This window comes from Cyrtonyx montezumae, unplaced genomic scaffold, assembly GCF_038088225.1.
Source record: "Cyrtonyx montezumae isolate F1298 unplaced genomic scaffold, pur_monq_1.0 scaffold_7, whole genome shotgun sequence".
NCBI lineage: Eukaryota > Metazoa > Chordata > Aves > Galliformes > Odontophoridae > Cyrtonyx > Cyrtonyx montezumae.
Genome location: NW_027072078.1, coordinates 29,744,839 through 29,767,384, shown reverse-complemented (window position 1 = coordinate 29,767,384; position 22,546 = coordinate 29,744,839). Strand labels below are relative to the sequence as shown.

Here is a 22,546-nt window from a genome sequence, read left to right as displayed (position 1 = left end):
CGCGGTCAGGGAGCGCCTCAGCGCCGCTATAGGAACGAGCAGCTTGCTTTTCCCTCACTGCGACATTTAATGAACGCTCTGTGCACGGAAGTAGCGATCTCGGGGCCGTGTGAAGCAGCCCACGGCGGCGTCGGGGCGATCACTCAAACTGCTCTCTGCTGAGACCCAAGAATTCCAGGGCGTTGGCGGCCTTGAGCTTATCCTGCAAAAAAACCAATACGTGTGTGTGTGCCCATGCAAGCGGAAATGCTGCACACCGTGCACCACACGCACTCACAGCCCCCGCAGCCTCTGCGGTATCAGCGGACCCCGCGCTGCTCTCAAGTTTCCCTTCAGCTCCAAAATCAGACACTTAGAAAACAAAAAAACCCGCAAACCGAAGCCCGCCCAAAATCCAAACGATAAAAAAACAAACAAACCCAAACCCCGCAGCCAAATGGAAAGGGGATACCTTCAGTTTGCTGTCAAAGTCGTCCATTGAGTCGATCAGTTTTCCAGGTTCGAGTTCCCCCAGTGGAAAAGGGTAATCTGTCCCTAAAATAACTCTGTCCTGGCAACAAAGAAACACATGGCACGGTTTGTAGTGGCAGGAAGCCGCGCAGCTGAGCGTGCTGTCTGGGACGCGTCAGAAACCACGGGGAAACCTGCACCAGCACGGCAGGAACTGATGGACCATAAAAGTGATGGCGAAGACGGTCCCTGAGTTCCCGAAAAAAAAAACCTAAAACTACAAAACAAAGGCTTGTCGGTGAATTTATATTTGGAAAAAGCTGCTGTTTTGTAGCCCAAAAAAGACCACGAAAGCTTCTGGCAGACATCAGGAAGCGCCTCAGGAGGTTTGTACCAAACCCAGGAGAGACACGTGGGTTTGCATTCTGGAGTACACACACCCCAACACAAAGCTACGTTCCTATTTGGGAAGAATGTCATCAAAATCTCCATCAATCAGAGCTATCTTTTCTGGATTAGTAACCCCAGGTGTAACAGCTGCAGAGCGGTGTGGCTTCATACACACTGAAATGGAGAACTGTTGCAGACGTGCATTAGAAAAGTATATAATTTAATTGGGATTCGGCTCCAGGTAACAAAACCTAAATCTGACTCTCAGAGTTCACATACATTTCCAGAAGTCCACTTTTTTTAACATGTTGCTGCCTTTTGCTACAATTGGGTATTAACTGTGAGCACCAAACATACATACGGGAACATGGGCAACGTGATTTCATTTATTTCTGACAGAAGCAGTCAGAGAACAGGAAATGCAGCAAAAATCAGCATGCATCATCGCTGCTATCAGAGATGAAATTAAATAGGCAGAGCCTCAGGGGATCCACTGTAGATAGGTTCCTCTCCACTTTGCTATTTCCTCGTATCGTCTGCTCTAGAATGAATATTGCCAACACACTTGATATCATCAGAAGTCCATTTGCTTTTAGGCTTCATCTCCTGCCAACATGGGTATTTGAAAGCCACGTTTTTCATTGAAAATGTCCCTTTTGAAGCGTCTCATAAATTTAAAGTCAAACTCACGAATTCTGGGGGACTCGTGACAGTATTTGATTGATTTCAGTTATTTAGTAAATAATTGTGACAAATGCTGCTTATTTGTTTTATCTCCAGTAGATGTCACCCGAGAGTCTCTGAAAAAACCCAGGCGGTCTCAACAGGAGCCGTGAGTGCTATTGTTCAGTTCTGTACTGCTGCATTATACTTCAGTACATAAGTCTCGCCATGAGATTAGAATAGGAGAACTTATAGCCCTCGGCATCAGTGTGAGTGCAGGTTAAATGAAATATACTTGGATGTGTGTACAATTGAACATCCTCTTGTATTTATCAAGTTTAAGTGGATACTGAGGCATTTTCTGAACACATGGAGTACCACTGTACGCCATATTAGAAAACTAAATCAATAAGCATACCAACTTTATGTTAGACAAAGGAGAAGAAAACCCAATGCCTTCACGGATGCTTAATTGTTAAGGTTGAGTAGGCTGGAGAGGCTCATCAATTCTTGTTTAAGGTTTGAAGAAAGAGATCCCACCTCCTCATTGCAATAATCTGCACATCTTATTTTGACCTTTTCTTTTTCATTTACATCTAGTTTAAAGCATTACACAGCTAACTATGTGACCCTACCTGTGCAGCCTGGGCTGGGAGCTGCTTTGGCAGGGGGTTGGACTAGATGATCTCTGGAGGTCCCTTCCAACCCCTGCAATTCTGTGATTTATTCATAGGCAGCAAAATTAAGAGCTGTAAAGTAATGAGAAAATCTAGAAGCAGTGTGATTGCTGCCCATTTATTAGCACCTTTGTTGCCTGAGCATCAGTTTGTACCCATCCACAGCCATGAGGACTGCAGTCCTTGTCTTCATCCAGCTGGCCTCAGCGGAGCCCTCTAAGTCTGTGCAGGTGAGCAGTGCTCCTAGAACGTTATCTATTATGTTATGCTGAAGGATATCAGTGAAGTTTATTTTCCATAAGAGCCCTTAAGGCCCAGTACCTCAATAAAGCATCTCGTTTTTTAGAAAGGTAAATGTGGCTGATGAATAACCCAATGAACCCTTGTACCCAACAGCTTTTTGTTTCTCACACTAGTACAGAATCTTAAAATGAATGTCAGAGATCTTCAGGTCCTTCCCCTTAGTAAACAATTGCATTTGCCTTCTTTCCTGCTATCAGGATCCATCTGCAGAAAAGACCAGATTGCTGGGGCCAGTTCAGCTCCGACTTCTGGACTGAAATTGTTTTTTACCTTCTGGTGATGGCTCTCAAGGAGTCACCATGGGGAAATTTTCGCAGAGAGAAGCTGCATCATTCAGTCACCTGTCAATTCAGTTCTTTGCTTTTTATACCCAGTACCACTAGGGAATTTTTGTTCAGCTATGTTCGTGCTGCTCCATTGTGGGGATTAACTTTGCAGTCTTACAAAATGATTTTTTAACTGGGATAGTCTGAAATTAACCCGGACCCCAAAATAAGAATGCATGAGATTAAAAACACACAACTCTGAGCTGTAGCTGGACGTTCATGTTCATAAGCTGAAGGCCCACATGACGTTCTGAGGGCAGGTAGTGGCTGTTCCCTAAGGCCCTGGAGGCACACACACGTGGAGATCTGCACACACACCAGTGCCTCTCCTGCACAGCTCTCAGCTGTACCCCAGAGAGCTGTCCCATTTCAGACCTTCTGTTTATAAAGTGGCAGTATCCCACATGAGAACCCATCACACTGGTTTTAGCCCTGAATTCATTTATCTTATACTTGTAATTCTGCTAATAGTTCACATATTAGAGACTCTTGAAATGGTGGATGTGAGGATAACAAGTTCAATGGGAAAAAGAAGAATTTTAGAAATTTTCATAGTAATAAAATAAGGCTTGAAAATGTGGTGTGGATGTTTCTTCAAGGATAAGATGCCGTAGGATATGAAAAAAAGAAAGAAAATATACTGCTTTCCAAGTTCTGGTATTTGTTAACAGCTTTCTCTAACAAGTGCAGCCTCATTTTTTGCTGTTGTGCATATGGAATCCTTTGAGCAGGAACATTTTCAAGGGAAGTAAAAGAGGCATGGCTAATGGCACTGCCAGCACGTGGCCAGCTGAAATATAGTCATGTCAAAGGTAGTCTGACCTGTAGATGAAGCTGGCTGTAGACTGTTTTCTGGCCCTGAGGCCAACCACCCAAATACCGACCAAGTCTTCTTCCCTCCCAAGACAAGATGGTTGCATTTATTCTGTTCAGTTCTCTGTATGCTGTGTGTGCTTGGTAATGTGAAAAACTGATATGAAATACAAGGTTCTGTGAAGGAGACGCTCCACATGGACACACACTGAAAAGGCAGAGATTTAATCTTCACTGTAGGTACCAGCTGGTCACTCCAGCACATATGATACCCAACCTGGCAAAGAAAGCTGCACATCATGAAATGATCATCATTTCACTGAATAAAGCAAGACTGTCTCCTGAATTGGAAAGAAAGAAACAGGTACTGGGATGTGCACTGCACGGCACATCCTCTCAGTATGAGAACATGAAGCTTTCTCGGTCCACCAATTCACCAAAATAACTCTCCCAATCAGTAGGCTACAGGTGTTGCTACAACACTGTCTGGTGGGGAGTACAAAAATAAGGGATGGACCACCCAAAATCCAAACTCTATCTGAGAGCAGCGTCTGCCTTCTTACTCTTCTCTTGTTTCTCTATTTCATTGTGGGAATTAAATCCAGAATGACCCACCTGCTTCTGGAAGCATGAAAACTCACCTCTCCTATGACACTGGTTAGGAGCCTTAGTGCACCACGGTCATGGACAAGGGAGTCTGTGTAAAATGAGCCAAGGTATTTTCTGGGATCTATCTTATTATCCATGGCACACAGATCAGGGCGCATGTTGAATCCATGGGAGATTCGCCCCACTGTGTATGGAAAAGTACCTCCTGCAAGGAGAAATTAGCAACAGAAACTGTAAATATGTAGGAGGGAAAACAGAGATACATAAGTTTTATTATTAACTAACTAGAGAAGAAGAGCTCTGCACAGGCATTTTTTTATCCATTCTCTTTCATTACTGTCTTTCTCTGTTTTCCCACTTCTTTGCTACAGTGACACCCAGATTCTTAGTGCTCCCTACCCACAGGCTGCCTTCCTGCCTCCCTTTTCTTTTCACCTTCCTTCAAGGCTGTCATAGCAATTCAAACACAGGCTGAAATATGATAGCAAATGTTCATATGAGCAACCTGTCTGTCAGATATCCTCATTTACTAATTGTGCTCAGTGAAGTACTCACGCCACTACCTGGCATAGCAGAAAATACAATTGTACCCTGCTCAGCTAAAGAGCAAGTGTATTGCTTACCCCCATGTGCAAAACAAACTTTCAGCTTAGGAAATTTTTCAAAGATTCCTCCCATAATCATGGAGCAAATGGCCATGGTTGTTTCTGCTGGCATGCCTAAGAGTGAAAAAAAAACACCATCAAGCCAGACCTTGAGTTTGAAATGTTATCTTCATTTTCTTTAATACGCCCTGAGCCTACTGAAGAAATAAGTTACAGAAATACAGTTACAGTTAACTGATGTACAGGAGGTAGGAACCTCTTCACAGTGCAGTGACGGAGCACTGGCACAGCTGCACAGAGGTGGTGGAGTCTCCTTCTCTGCAGACGTACAGGACCTGCCTGGACACCTACCTGTGCAACCTGGGCTGGGAGCTGCTTTGGCAGAGGGTTGGACTCGATGATCTCCAGAGGTCCCTTCCAACCCCTACAGTTCTGTGATTGTGTGATTTCTAATTGAAACGAAGGCACAGAACTAGAAGCTGAAATCAGCCAAATTCTGAGCTCTCCTTTTATTTTACACCATGAAGTTGACTGGCAGGGCTGGGCATTGGGTGTGTCCTGAACTGCACGGTACTGACTTGGCTTCCCAGCTTTACCAGCTTAAAGACAAGTCTGGAATAGACCAAGTTCTCTTTTCATTTGAACTTCTGGGTTTCCTTTGTGTGGAAAGTGGGGCAGCAACATTGGTGCATATTCCAACACAGGTTTTAATATGATGTGGTGTCAGTTTCTGCAGTATTCCCACAGTAGCTAATCTCCATCTTTTGCACTGGGTAGCTTGGATACCCAGTGTTAGGTACCTAGCAACTATTTAGGTTTCTACGTCAAGTCTCAGTTTCTGAGCACACGATGTATTTATATTATCACCTTATTTTGGTGCATAACTTTAGTCATCCAGCTTGGAAATCAGGAGCTGTTGGAGTTCCCCTCTTGCAGGGGGGGAAACAACACTTATCCAGCACCAAAGGGTATCTTTATTTCATGTTTGTACTATACTCCCAGATGCAAAGCCTTATGGGCGTATTAGGAAAATCTTTCAGATTATTAATAACAATTTTAATCTCTTTTTAAGTCTGTTTTGTAGGGCCTTCTCTGAATAAGGCCAACTGATAACTGTGCTTTAATGCACTCGTGGATGGGACACTTTGCTTTCCAAAACATGCATCATTTGCATATTGCATATATAGTTCAGAACATCTCCACTGGAAACCATGAAAAAGAATAAGTGAGGGTAGAATCAATCTTACAAAAGTCCTAAGTAGCAACTGAATATATTTCCTGTCATTCAGTGTCACCCTCATTTACCCAGCTGATGGGGAGTAAAAGAGAAACCAAATTGAATTCCCTACATCTCTGGGGAGCTTCCAAAGTACAAGTTGTTTCAACTATTGTTGATATGAAGTTAGATTGAATATTTCCTCACCTGTCTACTCATTACTGGGAAATAGTCCAAAGAAATTCTAGGAATTATTGTTGGTTTTGCTCACTCTACCCTTTCTGCATTTACTTGTGTTATTTTTTGGGCCTGGGTTTCAGAAGCAGTTGATTTTCACCTAGTCAATTGCACTCTGTATTTAGGACAAGAGAGAATACTATATTCTATTACAAGTCTCGTTAATTTCAGTTCTATGTATAAAAACTTAGGAAAACTATACTGGCTTAAAAAGAAATGCCTGCTGGATTTCCACCACAGATATAATTGTAATGCTTGATTTTAAAGAAAGAGCATGTCATTTTTGTCTGTGTTAGTACAATCACAACAATCTTTTGGGCACAGCCCAATGACAGTTTGTGAGTACAGATTAAGCAAAATAAATATACTCACCTATCAGCCAAGGAAACCAGTATTTGGACATCCTTCCATCCTGCTGCATGTCCCAGGGGTGCACAAAAAGACAGCAGTTTAATTGTTCAGCAGCCTGCAGCAAAAGTAAAAAATCTTAAGCCTTTTCTTAATCTTGCCAAAATACATTGAAGTTTTTAGTCATGCTTTAAAGGGCTCCTGCAAAACCATACTGAGCACTAGTACTAGCTCTGTAAATAGGCCCAGAAGTAAGAACTATAAGCATTAGTTTGTAGCATTTACTCCTCTGGTACCTATCCTGAATTCCTCACTCAGATTCCAAGTTCTTTTTGAGACTGCAGGATTGGAAACATGGATGATAATATCTGTGTGGAAAGCCAAGTGTTTCTCACAGTAATGTGGTACAGAAGTACTTTTTAACATCAGTCATTCTGCGTTATAAAACTTGGTTCAAGGTAGGATCCTTTTGGCTTTTTCACATATGAAGATTAATTCTCCAAATGTTTTGTAGAACTGTATCTGGTGGTTTTATACAGCTGTTCCAGCTGCATTCAGGAATCAGAACGTAGGGGTTGGAAGGGACTTTTGGAGATCATCCAACCCCCCTGCTGAAGCATGTTCCTAAAGCAGGTTGCACTGGAAAGCATCCAGGCAGCACCTGAACATCTCCAGAGAAGGAGACTCCACAGCCTCTCTGGGCAGCCACTTCCAGGGCTCTGTCACCCTCAGGGTTAAGAAGTTTTCCCTCGTGTTCATTGTTGTTGCACTACACTGTCCTCATTGGTCCTCTGATTGGCTCTTACAACTCTTTCTAATCCACCCTGAGTCAGAAATTTAGCTGCGTTTGTTCAAGAAACCATGTCCACACAAATACATCAGTTTTTCCCAAACTACTGATAACTTTAAAAACAAACAAACAAACAAAACAACCAACAGAGGAACAATATAGGTTGCTGATCCTGACTGAGTTATTTAATGACAAGCTTACATTTAAGCATATAATAATCAGAGTCATTCATACGCTCAACCAGGATTGAACAGGTTTGTTTTGTCAGTTTTATTTCTGGACCTCCTCTTGTTGCTAAGGAGATTGTCACACTTGGGAAAAAATCAGGTTTATTTATCCACACTTACATAAATAAAGGTGCAACTTTTGGATGCTAAGGAGTAATGGTTATATACATTTGTAAATTGAAAATAGCAACTCAGTAAGTGGCTTGGCAGACTTATAAATTTAATTAACTAGTGATTAGTCTGATGTAAGTACATGGTGTGAAAATGGGATTGTGCTGATTCCGCTTGGGTAAATAAGAACCTTGGGATCAAACACAGAATTCTCAGACTGCAATGTTATCTCTCTGGTTTAAGTGGGCTGGATTCGTGAATTCATGAATGAAAAACATTTGAGATGCACTCTTCTTTCTTTAAAAAAAGTGTGCAATTTTAAATTAATGTTCTTAGTTGCTTGATTTTCAATACATTAAACAAAATTAGTGAGAGTCTTTTGCAAATTCCTTCATTTACACCGAGCAGATTGGAACGGCCCATTGTTGTATCTATAAATCTAGCTGGTTATTGAATGCGTATCAATATAGTTCTAGATGGAACTCCACGTCCCAGGATTCAGCCAAATAAGGAAAGAAACATTTACTCACAGCATAAATGTCATAGAGTTCTGGGGCATTCAGGTCCCACTCGTTGACATGAGATCCTATTTGTACTCCAGGAAACCCGAGTTCATTCACACACCGATGCATTTCCTTCACAGCCAGCTCTGGTGCTTGCAGGGGCAACGTACCCAAGCCAATAAACCTCTTGGGGTACTTTTTTACTGTATCTGCTAAGTCATTATTTAACATCTGGGATAGATCTAAAGTATCCTGAGGTTTCGCCTGATAAGATATTAAGCAGAATAGTATATTAAAATGTAGTTCTCAAATGTTATCACCTTTAGTAGATATTTGATGAATGTCTCTGCAAACAAATCAGAGACAGGGCTTGAAACTGAAATTTACTTTACAGTTCTGTATGAACGCAAATCAAACCTTGCTTTGCTTTAAATCCTCTGACTACAGTTGTTCTTGTCTTGAATATTGTATCAACTGTGACTGCCTTTAGCACTCAGGAAGAGCACAGTAAGGCTCAGGTTGCTGATGCACTGACGTACTGGGTCTTTTTTTTTGTGTAAACCAGTCCGCCGTGTTTGTTGTTCCAAGTGTGAAAACCTGAGCAAATCATTTACAAAGATAGCAATTGGTATTACCACCCTATCATAGAAGCTGAAGAGAACAATGTGAAAGATGTGGTAATCTTACAGAGAAAACAGAGCAAAGCTGTCTAGCAATTAATAAGATAACACTTACAGATTGAGTTAAAAACTGCAATATCCACATAATTCATTTCCTTTTTTTTTTCCTAATACACACTTGATGGAAAAAATCCCATAAATATTAGTGTAAAATTTTAAAGAATTTAAGGTGCAATAGCACCGCTTATACAGATGCTTAACACAATAACTTTTATGTGACATCTTTTTACAACCTACAGCTTGACTACTACACATACACAAACGTTCAAACAGAGTGTGTTTACAGCACCATATTGCTATGGTTCATCTTACCAGACTGTTACTACTTCTTTGATGCATACAAGATCAAGTGGTAAAGGGAACAAATTAATTTTGCAACTGGATTTTAATATTCAAAGGATTCTGGTTCTCCTCCTATGGCACATTTAAAAGAGAGTGAGACAAAGTCCCAAATACATCTTTGAATTTGTAGTGCATGTGAAAATAGTGTCTGATGCCTAACTTCCATGGGATCGGTCCATCAGTGCCTCTTCCCACTAACCAGGGGTTCGTGTGAATTCCTTCTCCACGTTTCCAGATACCCCACGTTAAGATCCCCACCAGGAATTCTGTCAGTGTCCCATTCTTTCCTACTGGATGTACTCTGGAGTGGAACTTTGCCAGCACACCCTGCTGGCTCTTCTGATCACTGGGCTATTTTTCCTTTTGTTTTTCTCAGCAGGACAGTTCCCCATTTACCTCTGTGCTCTGGCAACTGTTCCAGTCACATAATTTACAGGAAGATACGTTCAGTTTTCTTTTAAAAACTGTAACATAAGAATAATAAAAAACAATAGTAGAATCCTACCCAATAACTGAACATTACAGGGACGGTGGAAAGGACTTGCACTGTAACTCCTGAGAAAGAAAAAAGCAGTTATTAATGTTTCATTCTTCTGATAAAATAAGAAAGCACTTTGAGTTGAAAGGCAGAAGCATAGAAAGTAACAGCTGAAATGGAGAGAAAGAATGAGATAACTTTAGTAGGGATACGATCTGTTTTTTGCTAATTGAGAATCGTGGCAATAAATCTTGTGGTGCATCAGCTTATGGGATTGAAATGTTTTTGCTAAGGGGAAAGAAAGAGAAAACTGACACAGAGTATGTTGTGAAACCATATATTTTGATGTTAGCAGTGTATTGTGATTCAAGCAGGTGTGAAGTTGAGTAAAACAGCAATTTAATGTTATCCTCATGTAAATGAACGTTCAGCCAACAGCATGCAATATCTTGTTTGCTTTGGGGTCATGTTTCTTATACATAATATAATAAATATGTAAAGTAGCTCAAAGATAAACAATGTTTTGTTAACGATGCTTTGGTTGTTTTCCAGAAGGTTCCTCAGAGCTATACTGTGTTAGGTTTTATTCATCTTGTTTCTGGACTAATGAGATTTTAAGTACAAGAAAGTTTTGTCTGCTGTTAGCAATAAAAACTAATAAAAATACTAATTCAAAAGATGGCAGAGGAACTCTACAAGAATTAAAGACAATAGCCCAGATAAAGCACTCACATTTTTAACAAAATCATTTACCCCTCTCTGTATTTTAAATGGGAAATAAGAGGGAAAGCTGACTCAGGAGTCTCTTTTGCAAGATCTGATTAATATTATGCACAACAGTGATGTTTTGGAGATTAAAGATTCGGTCTACAGTGACATTTATCCAAGTACAACCTAATTTGTATTCTGTGCTTATATGCTACCAGGCACTTGATTAGAACACTTGAGAACATTCTCCATGTTTCTCACAGTATGTCTATATCTGGTTTCCATCCACTTTTATACTACCTTAAAGGTAGATTTTTATGCTGAACATTCCCAGATACTAAGTTTAGGGAGAAGGTGAATCAGCATGGAAAAAACTCTGCTTTATATTCCAAATATGATTTCTCTTAACTTCTTGAATCCTCCTGGTGCAACCTGATTAGCAGATGATATACCTGAATGGCAGCCATACCATAGCTAGCTGTACCACTGCAATCACACTGCTAAGTGCATTTTACTGAGTTTGGTTTGATAGCTGAAGTAGGATGCACCTCTACAAAGGGTTTCACAAGCAAAAATAATAAGAAATGGCAGTAAAGATTAACTGAAAGCTTTTCTCCAACAAAACTGTGATGGTTTGTGTCACAGATCTGCAACGTTAATCTGATTTACGGTTTCTCTCATTGAATAGCCTTTACAGTTTGTGTGAAGTTTGTCTTGAGTTAATCAAGACAGATCTGTACACTGATCAGACCTGGGACATAGGATCATGGGGCCAGTCTGTCTCTGTTACGCTGGCTACCCCTGCTGTTGTCAAGAACTCTAGGGCAGTGCACAAGGTCCTTTGGTGACCATGCTGTACGTTACCTCTCTGAGTTACTAGCACCTTACAGTGAGTGACAGTAGCTTTGTTCAGCATGGAGCCTCCCTGTATCTTTGTTCAAAAATGATGATGTACTTGGAAGTTTATTTTTTGGAGTAGGTTTCTATATCGGTTTGTGCTACATAAAATTGCCTTTGCATTGAGTAGCTAGAGCTACATTAACTGAAAGCAATCAACATGGCCCACGGTCTTTATAATTAGAAGAATGATAGGAATGAAAAATGCTATGCACTCTTTTATTTTCACACTTAATTAACTGATACCTGTGTCTCTGGGGTGCTGTAATAAAGGGGATATTTTTATGGTACATGTCACCAGATGGTGCTGTAACACACGGTTTAAGATCATTATTGCTATTTTTTTTAAGCAAACGAGGATGGTTCAGTTGGTGAAGAAGTATTGTGGTGTTGGTTTTATTTGGTTTTCTTTTCTGGACAGTTGCTGCAAAAAGTTGAAAAGTTGCTCCTAACTTTTTCTTCATCTACACCAGTTAGATAGGCAGAATTATTAGAAACTTGCCACTAGTGGTACAGGAAATATTTGGAAAGGAACAATGCCCAAAGGCATTGACGCTGCAATTGAGTACTGTGGTAAACACAAAAACATCCCTGACTTAACTCAGGGAAATGATCACAATCCAGTCAAAGCTGCACACATTCCCACTTAAATGTCTGATGTTTGGAGTCTGAAGTTCTTCTCCAGGCTGACAGTAAGGCAGTTTAAAGCTATCTGAGTCATATTTTTCTAGACTGGCTTATGTTATGTGTTGCAGAGTAAACCTCCATTAGGAGGAAGACCCCAAATACCTTCTAACATACTATCCCATTAGAAAAGTAAAATAACGATCATAAGGGTATTGCTTATCATATACTTGGTTTTTGAAATAATTCAGATGTTTGTTCTCTTTGATATCTTGGAGAAAATAGTCAAGTTATGTTTACTTAGGAACTGACCTAGGGAATTATTCTGGCCTCAGTCTAAGAATAGATAATCTAGTAATCTAGGATTTCTCTCATGAAAATAATTTGGAATTATAGTGTCAGTAAGAACCAAGAAATCATTGATTTTTTGCTCATTCTCAGTCACTGCAAATTTCGTTTAGTGACACAAAGACACCTGCTAGAAGGTAAAATTACAGCTGTGGCATGTGGTTAAGGTTCTAAATCAGGAAAACTCTTTCCTAAGAAAGCAATAGTAACAGTTCTGTAGCTCACAATTTTCTAGCAAACACACAGAAACAGAAGAAAAATATTACAAAAAGAAACAATTAGATAAATAAATAAGCGGACTCCTAACATTTGGAATGAAAATGAAATGGTTTCCTCTTTAATGAACATCTCGTCTATACCTGGAATGTCTCTTTTCAAGTCCAGATTCTGCATTCTTTATGTCAGCTAGTTCCTTATTACATTAACAATCCCACTGAACTCAGGGAGCACATCTGGGGAATAAATAGCTACTGACAATGAGGAAAGTTACAGGAACACATCCAATTTGAGTCTGAGTATAAAACATATCAGTTTTCACTGATTTCTAATGGATTTAAGCTAAGGAAGCAGTTTGATAAATCTTTTAATTTTTGCTACAGTTATTAAGCACTTTCAGATGCATTAACAGAGCAGATGTTCTGAATGAGACACAGAGATTTCAGTTCCTTTGTGGAGGTACCTGATAGGTCCATCTCTTTAATGCGTACTACTGGATCCCAGCAGTTCTCTTGAATAACTCTAAAAACCTTTCCATCCTTCATCATCTTTGCCTGTCCCTGAGAAATGACATTTTCATATATATTATAAATATGACAAAGTAGTACATGCTGATTTATATAGTAAATATAATTATTTCATAACCTCATCTAAACTTTAACCAAAGTTTATCCCAAACCACACACAAAACAAACAAACAAACAAACAAAAAAACAACAACAAAACCAAAACCAAACTCACAAATCTAAACACAGTATAAAACCATTACCCAGTCTACTATATACCTTCCTCATTTGCCACCAGTTCCCAAACTTAAAACATTCAAAATATTATCAAGGTCAGGAAATTGAGTACCGTTCCTTTAACTGTGAACATGGAAACATACTTCTAAACTTATTTCTTCAGTTGATTTTCAGCTGTCCAAAGATGATTAGAAGGGCAGTGATGTTACATTAAGCAAAAGAAAATATCTGCCACAGGTGTACATAGCCACACATCTCTACGTGTCTGTCAAGACAGACAAGACAGTATTTGTATTGGCTTAGCACTAATTGAGTAGATACATTTCTCCAGTACTTGCAAGGCCTGGTAATTTTGATTGCTTGTTGCATCTTTGGGGCTAAGTGGAAATAGGTCAAGTGAGAAGACCTACACCACCATGTGGATATGGGATAGGTAAACGTGGCCATGCAGGAGATGTGCTGGGAGAAGGAGACACTGAATTTACAGTTGAAAACTGAAAGCCAGATAAATTGTGAGAAAGCACGGCAGTAATTCTTTCACCTTCACAGTAACCACCAGCTAAGTGTAGGGCAGAAGTGCTCTCCTGGAAAGGGAATTCTCTCTCTCCAAAGGCCACTTTATTTTTCCCAGCAAAAATCTTTTTATTTAGGATCCTCTGAACACCTGCCTGTTTTGCTAAATAAAAACTTGTTAAACCAAATCATTCCTACAGTTATGCTAAACCAGCAATAACCTACACAATTTCACTATTCAGAGAGGAGCTGGGCTTCTGTCACCATCTTCTGAGAAGTCAGGTATTCTTAACCTTGCATTTGCTATTAACTTTAGACACTGTTCACAAATATACTGCTCTAACGAATATTTTAAAGCTCTCTTCAGCAAATGTTACTGTGCTGCCTCAACACACTGGCAAGTTACCTGTTGGCTGTATCACAGCTTGTGAAAATTACTTGAAATCCTACAATCAGTAATAACAAGTACATAATCCTGGTCCTCTGGTAATATACTTCAAGTTCTTGTAAAATTGATTTTCCAACCTGACAGAAAGTTTTACTGTAGCCATGTACTCAGTTACATTAAAGAAAAAAAAATGATGAAAAAAAGATGAGCCCATGGCTGCAGACTGCCTAATAAATGGAAAAATATTTGGGGTGTGAGTAGGGAGAACAGTCAAAGTAGAACTGAGCGTTGTATCACATACAAATATGTTGTGTGGCCTTTACTGGTTTACTGCTGGCAGTATTTCTGTGAGCACAGGTGAATTTTAATTCTTTCCTCAGGCAAAGCTAAAGCACAGCATATATACTGAGCTCATATATACTTCCTTCTGCTAATATTGAAAACTGTGTTACATAGATTGTAATTTCACCAGCAACCTTTTCACCAGCTCATACATAAATGCTGAGGTGAATGGGAGTTCTCTGAATGCTGCAGCAGGGTTTGCAATATAGGAAAGATTTTAATAAGCCCTGTGTTGTTCTCATTAGAGAGTTCACTGAGCAGTTTCCTATTTTCCTTTGCATTAACTGATTCTTCAAGAACAAAAACATCCTACAGGTCAAGGCTAAACTCACAATGTTGTATGTGAGCAACACCAGACTTAGTAATGAAGGAACACGACCGTCTGAATAGATTCATGCTCATGTCTGTCAGGATAGAAAGATCTGGCCCAGCAGCAGTCTGACTGCAAAATCAGTCATACTGTTATCATCTATAGACACTGCCACTAATCTGCACCTCATATTTCTTAAGTAAGGAATTACTCAGACACCTCAGCTGGTGAGAAGTTTTTGCAGTAGTGAGAATGAAACATAGATCATGGAGAAATCTTCCATGTTCCAAAGGAATGGCTGCTGGAGCTGTGCTGTGATGTGCTGCTATGCTATTCTTAACATTATCTAATATTTAAGACCTTAATTAATTTATTTGAACATTAAGAGAGAGATTTAAGGGCCTTGGGTCCAGGAGGCTGATTTGGTTCAGCGAGCTTCATACATTTAAAATTACTGCATCACTAAACTATTCAGTTACATCCCAAACTGCACTTCTTAAGGCATGCATGTAGTTATTTTCTTTCATCAAAGCTTGAGAAGACTTTCCTTTGGAAAAAATCTTCTAAAGACTCTTAAGCATTAACCCTAGCTCCTCATGTCTGACCAGGATTTTATTTTGCCATGCCCTTTTTTCATGCAACACTCAGACAGAAGTAGGCTAGGCAGAATTCTCTGCAGAGAATATAAAGCTATTATTGACTTGCCACAGAGTTCCTCCGAGAGCTATTTTTAGCAAGGATTTTTAGCATGAGGCCTGTAGCAAACAGCTAAGCTGCTCACAGTGTCTCCGAGTCTCCCCTTCCTGCACCTACCAGAATCTCAGAAGCTGTGCCATCCACACTTGGATTCAGCAGGTGGCTTGTTCTCTCCTCCCATGCCTGCTGAGGCTGAGATCTGAAATTTCACCATAGTATTTGTTTGCTCCTCATTCTCAGTCCCAGCCTTCATATCTTGTGTCCCTCTTTCATAAAAGGTTGTTAGGCATTTGATGTCATGGCCTTGCACATTATAGTGACAACAGTGTGTATTATTAGCTGGCAAGGATTAGACACTTCAAAATCTATGTATTGTTCCTACTGTTCCTGAATACTTGAAACCACTGCTTGTTCTCCTTGTCATCATAACATTACAGAAGTTACTATTTCCCTTTGAAGGTATTTCCATGATCAAATTCTTACACTTTTATTAAAATACCTTTGTTGTAGCTTCTCATATAGACTTAACTAAGAGAATTCTGCATTATCTACTTCAGGTAGACATGTCTTATTAACACAATTCCTAAGGGCTACCCATTCCAAGCGTTTAGATATTATGACAAAAAATGGATAGTGGTTCATACAGGAGAATGTCAAATGACTATCCTGAGTTTCATGTCTTAAGCAAGTCCTGCTGAGGCATATTAGGACTCCGAGTGATATTAATTCATAAAAATAGACCTCTAGGTAAATCTCTCTCAAAGACACAGCCAATCATATTGCTGCTTTGCTCTGTAATGGGTTTCCTGGGAGTTTTTGTTCGTGACTGCAACGCAAGACCGACACCAAACAGCCCAAACCTTGCAGTGATGATCCAGCTGTACCCATCCACCATATCCATATCTCTAGAAAAGAAGAGAAAGCCAGTGACCAGTTAGCACTCTGCAAAATAATAACAGCATCAGTTCTTACAACCCAGCACTGCCTCATACAGGTTATACATACTTAACGTGCATACTCCATGTAAGTAGCCCCACTGATGTCAGTAGAAGTGCAAAAATTTAACCTAACTATACCAGTTGTATTTGTAAATCTGAACTTTCTGCTTCCAGTTCGACAACATTTTAAAATACCTATTAAATCTGATTTCAATGCGCTTAAAGGTGCGTACCTCATTCAGGGTCTAATTGGAATTATATTTTAACACATAACCAATTGAATCAAACTCGTGGCAGTGTAAAAACTGAGCTGACAGTTTTCCAATCCTAACAAAAAGTTATCAGTTAATCGTTAGCACAAAGATGTATCGATTCCACTTTTCAGCTTCCATGATTCAGCAGCAGTACTGAAGGTCAGTCTCTCTCTGTTAATATTTAAACAGCCAAGAGAAGCTGAAAGGAGAAGCTTAGGTGCTCACTGATTCTTCTAGAGATTCAATTTTTAAAACACAACACAGAAAAAGCTGATTTTACTTTATTTTCATTAATTAAAAGGTTAGAAATAATGAAATAGCATAAACAGTGCTCAGAACTCCTATTTTTTTTCTATCGAGAAACATTTCAAAGGAAACAAAGTAGAAGCAGAGATTTCTTTCACTGAAGTGTGAACAATGTGAATAAAGTCCAGAATTTCCTGTGATAAAAAAATCGATATGAAGCACCACCATCAGCTTTCCCACAGTAGGCGTGCAGAGCCAAGCCTCCTGAATTCAGCCAGAGGTACATTTTATTTAAATTTAAATATTTATATAAATATTCATAGCTTTATATATATATATAGGCATTAAAATTTAGGGAAAATGCTATGACATCTAATGAGAATTAGCTCTGTGTTATTTTCCTGTGCAGAAAATGAGTATCCCAGAGGTGCTCAGGAAACCTGTGGGCAATAGAGAAACTCACTGGTCTGTGTTTGAACTGCCTTCCCTCTTTTTACCTGTCAGTTATTAGCTGCATGCATTGATAATCCATCCTGAAGAAATTCATTAATTTCTATTCATTTTTATACTTATTAGGGGCTCCTAAATTCTTAAATAATTATCTTGATAATAGAAAGTTCCAGTGATAGGTTCAGGATTTAATGTTTATAAGGCTAAAAAATGAAAGAAGTTTAACACTGTGTACATGGCTAATTGGCCTGTGCATAAGGTGTATAGAGCTATGTTAATGGCCTGAATTTACAGAGGGCTCCAGGCAATTTTGAGAGTTGTTTTCTATTCTGGGTCCATTAATAAACCTTTACAAATCTCAAACTTTAGAATAGAGGAAACCAAAACTAACAGGCAGAAATTAACTTTTAAAAATTTGGTATCAACCTCTTTAATCAGTGCTTAAATAAATGCAGCAGTGGCCTATAGCTGACCCCAGGGACTAACAGCAGTGATCTCATCCCAACATACACCCATGAACATCAAAGCATTCTTGAGGTGATCTCATCTTCAGTGAATTTATTGTCCCTTTCACTTACATATGACAGAAAGATTTAAATCATTTCAATTCAGAATAAAGATATAATTTTTTTAGATAAAGGATTTTTGCTCAAAAAATGAATAGAAATATGAAATAAGTAAGAGTAGTCTTTTTTTGCAGTCTGGATATTCAAGCCTCTACTCGTTTAAACCAGACATTTGTACTAAAAATATCTGCCATCTCATCTACTTTATCCAGTGTATATGTTTTTGTCATCAAGGAACTCTTATAAATAAGAAATATAAATACTTATAAAGCCCTTTCTAGAGGGAAGAAACATTCCCTTCCAGGAGGTTTTATGCATAATAATGTTACTCCTCACTCCTCATGGAGAAATAATCCCACATATATCCTTAATTTTAGATTATCTCAGTACTTTTTTCTAAATGGTTGTTTCAGCCTTCCAGCTGCAATCTGGCTAGCACCTGATACTGGACTGTCATGTTTAAAGTCGTAGACATATGGAACTTATGCTTACCTGAGAATTTGCCATCATCAACCTCGAAATATTGAAGTAAAAGAGATGTACGGTGTAACAGTGTCAGTTAATGTGTCAGATGCCTAAAAGCATAGCTAAAATAATGGTATTCTTTTGTTGTCGCTGACAGCCACAATGAAATCAGCTGGTTCCATACCACTGGCACACACAGCCAATGTTCATTCAAGCTACTGCCAACACAGAATTCCAGTCAGAGAAGAAGCAACAATGCAGCTCTCATCTTCTCTGATTTCATGAATGAAAACATTAAAGAGTTATAAAAGTAGCTGTCCTAGAATTCTGAAAGCGATTTTTAATTGCAAACAATTTTTATATATAAGCAGTATGTAAATACAATTTCATCATGCAATCTTTTTCAGTACCCTTTGTAGCATTGCAGATGTGGTATCTTATGAGTCCAAAAGCAGTCATCCATCAATTGTTCAATTATGATAATAATTAATCAGGCAACAACTCTACAACTTAACTCAGAGCCAGATGAGTACATTGTTTTTGATAATCTGAAGTAAGAAAAGGTGTAGAATTACTGCATGAAAACTTAAATGACACTTTCCATTCTCAGATACTTTTCACAGGATCATAAAATTGCTACTGGCAAGAATATATTCATGCTGTTGAATGCTAATAATAGCCTATCATGCAAAAATTCCGAGTTAGGATAAGTTGACTTATAGCTACAGTGTTGTGACAACTGAGATTTGTATTTGTAGTACAATATGCTGCTTCTTTCCAGCAACTGAAAATATAACAGATATTAGTAAAATAATCATAACCGTCAGCTAGCCATAGTTAGAGACACCCAATACCTATTGAAGTGAATGGCTCTCATGCCCCTGGGCACAAGATATGAATGACTTTTGTTCTAGGTAACATTGATCTTATCTCACATTTGCTTATTTCTCCATTTTAATTGGAAGTGAACACCATTTGTGAATCTGGTTTCATCAAGAAAATGGAATGGCATGCAAATATCTTACCTCTGAAAATGAAAAAATCCAATTAGATAAAAACCTACTGAAAACAGGTATTTATAACAGAATCCTTCATTCAATGATCTGTCAACAATTACACTGGTACCAATGGCTGCTGCTAATAAAAGGCACTGAATATCTAAACTCTTATTACCTTTTTTAGGTCAGGCCATTCCTTAGGTAGAATGTGGCTATGAATATCAATTTTCATTTTGGAAGTATCAAAGGAGAAATACTGTTTCACAGAGTTTTCGCCGTAATTGCTACTATCCTTCTTGTCCCTGGTTCAGCAGGTTATTAGCTTCGGCTGCTGCTCGGATCCACCTGCTGTGGGTCATGAGAACACAGTACAGTAACCAACCAGGGAGACTAGATCCCAGAGGAGTGGCTCTGCAAAAGAACAAAGGCTTCTAGCAGAAAGTCCATGTTATTGCATCAACTACAGCTGACTGAGGGCAAAGGGAGGAATGTATGTTTATATTGGCAGTATAAAGGGATTTATTTTACCTAGAGTCTAAAATGCAAGCTCCTTTGCAAGCTCAGCTTTACAAGTTGAAAACCATTCAATGAAATTGAATTAGAATAAATGCATTAAGCGTGGTGATTTGAATTTCCTCCTTTTTCTCTCTTAGACTCTTCCATGAATTTGTTGTGAGCACATGATATACTCTTGGTAGGCAGTCATACCTCATCTACTACTCTTTTTCTGAAGAGTTACTTTAAAAATTTACAGAAATACTGAATTGTAGACAAATCTATGCTCTGTGTTTTATTCCCTCCCTCATTAAATTACTGGTTTAAGATGGATATTTACACATGCCACTGCTCAGCCTTTCAAGCTGGCTCAAGATCAGATTGCTTCAGCAATTAAGGCTATTGGAGTGCACTAGCTAATTGGCAAGTGGTTTCTGCATGCTAAGTGAAGCTTAACTGGATCTACCTCGATTTTTCTGTGTAATTACATCTTCTGTTTCACCCTTTACACAATTTAATATTCTTTCCTCAAGATACCATTGACTTCTATTGATGCTGCATTTTTTCTCTGTAATTTATTTCTGGTATAGTTGTACTTCAATGCAGGCTGCTCACATGGTGTCTTCTTGCTAAACCTGGTTAACCATTTCTTGATTAATTTGTTTCTAATGAAAAATGCTGACTTTTCAAAACAAAGTTTTGCCATGAATCTATCAACATGAAATCAAGCAACTAGAAAAACAAGTGTCACTCTTGCATCCTGCTTCGAATGCATGGGTTTGAAGAGCTGAAGTTTTGACTAATGTTTTAGACGATCTATCTAATAACAGAAGAATGACTTATGTGCCTCAGTTTTTATGATATTTGTACCCTAATGCAACGTGATGCCTTTTAGCACTGCCCTTGCTATCTCTATTTGATTGTGAACGTCTGGAGAGTGATGCAGAGGTGCAAGAATTGCCAACAGGAGCTCCGGAGTGTGACTGCTCTGGACAGAGAGAGAGGAGCTTAAATTCACTGTACTTCCAGGCAGAAGGTCCTGACTGAATGGAAACTTTCACATGCAGAATGTCTGGGGTAAGATATATTCTACCATTTGTGGATCCATATGACCTGTTAGGTGTCTGACTCTGAACTATACTCACTCTTGGGCTACCCACAAAGTATTTATGTCTGGAGCACTTGGATGAGATGACAAAATGCTGTGGCTTAACATGGATAGGCAGTGAAGTCCCACACAGCTGCTCTCTCACTCCCTCCCCTCAGCAGGATGGAGGATGAGGAGAAAAGGAGAAAAGAGAAATAAAGAGAATAGGAGAAGCAGAAAAAACAAAACAAAATGCACTTGCAGGTTTGGGATGTTTAATGAATGGAAAAATACTAAAAGAAAAGGAAAGGCTGCATAGAAGCTAAAGAAGAAGTAACCTATTTTTACATTACCCATCAGTAAGTGATGCTCAGCCACTTCTTGGGAAGCAGGGCCTCAATACTGGCTGTGGAAAGGCAGCCTTGATGCTGTGCCAGCACTGCTTGGTAGGAGCCACATGGGTGAGATATCGACACTGCTCTGCAAGTGGAAAGCACAGCACTGTATGGACTGCTGTAGGGAAAGTTAGCTCCAGCCCAGGCAGACCCAGTGAAAGAAGATGGAAAAAAAACCACAAAACATCTATCAGTGAATGAATGTACTTGCTACATCTGCTAGAGAGGAGAACTGAAATGTGTACAGACATCTTCCCAGCCAAAAGGAGCCTCCTACATACATTAGGAAGAAGCATATGTTACAATAACTTGTCCCACCTGCCTCAGTGCCCTTACGTATGGCACTTGTGTCTTTTAGATCCCATGTAGTAAAACATGCATACAGTGTGGCCTTTACCAACTGAACTGCATTCTTCATTATGATAAACCTCCCTTTTAGGGAACTATTTTAGGGCACTATTTAGAGCAGAGATGATTTCAGATAGGCAGACATAAGTCTAGCAGAGCTATAGGGCTTTATCTCACTATAGGGATTAGCACTAATAGAAAGCGATGTTAGATGTACTGCACTAAATGCTCATTTTCTAAAACTATGTAGCTGTTCTTCTGAAAGAATTACAGAATTTGAGATCTGAAATATTCATACTGGGAACTGGGTTCAATTCTGCCTTTTTTTTTTTTAATCAGAGAGAATGTATTTTGCTGTGTCTGTAAAAACCATGACAGAGTGCTCTTCACTAGAGAGTACATCAGTAAACATGGGTAAACTGCAGACAGTGCTGCTGCACATCCAGCCCATACCAAGACAGCCCCTTTGCAGGTGGGATGAACACAGAAACAGAGAGAAAAAATTCAGGATTCTGACATCAGAAAGTCCTGAAATACTTGTGCCAACTTTCCAATCCTTACAATTTTGCATGTTCTTCTCTGGCATCTGCTCTTTAAATTGCACATTTGGTTGTGAAAAATGGCTATTTTATTCATGCACAGCATTGGAAAGCCAGTGGGAAAGTCGTTGTGCCCAGCAGTGAAAATGAAGTGCTTGAAGAACACGTCCCTTTGCAAATGAAGTAAGTGCTGAGCAGCCTGTGTACGCTGG

The 22,546-nt window shown here is 39.2% G+C and overlaps 1 protein-coding gene across 6 annotated transcripts; it reads right to left on the bottom strand.

Annotated features, from left to right (window-relative positions):
- Positions 1-139: 139 nt before the first annotated feature.
- Positions 140-19,856, bottom strand: ACMSD (aminocarboxymuconate semialdehyde decarboxylase). Of its 6 annotated transcripts, XM_065750337.1 has the most exons (10): positions 19,646-19,850; positions 16,414-16,458; positions 13,025-13,121; positions 9,796-9,845; positions 8,296-8,532; positions 6,662-6,755; positions 4,855-4,950; positions 4,264-4,436; positions 452-550; positions 140-202 (listed from the first exon to the last, which is right to left on the bottom strand). In XM_065750337.1, the coding sequence occupies exons 1-10, from the start codon at positions 19,700-19,702 to the stop codon at positions 140-142; spliced, it is 1,011 nt and encodes a 336-aa protein (XP_065606409.1). In that variant the 5' UTR covers positions 19,703-19,850. The 6 variants fall into 6 exon arrangements, with proteins under 6 accessions (XP_065606409.1, XP_065606414.1, XP_065606410.1 ...); XM_065750342.1 differs by lacking the exon at positions 13,025-13,121 and having other exon boundaries at positions 19,646-19,844; XM_065750338.1 differs by lacking the exons at positions 13,025-13,121; positions 19,646-19,850 and adding an exon at positions 16,630-16,954.
- Between the last annotated feature and the right edge of the window lie 2,690 nt (positions 19,857-22,546).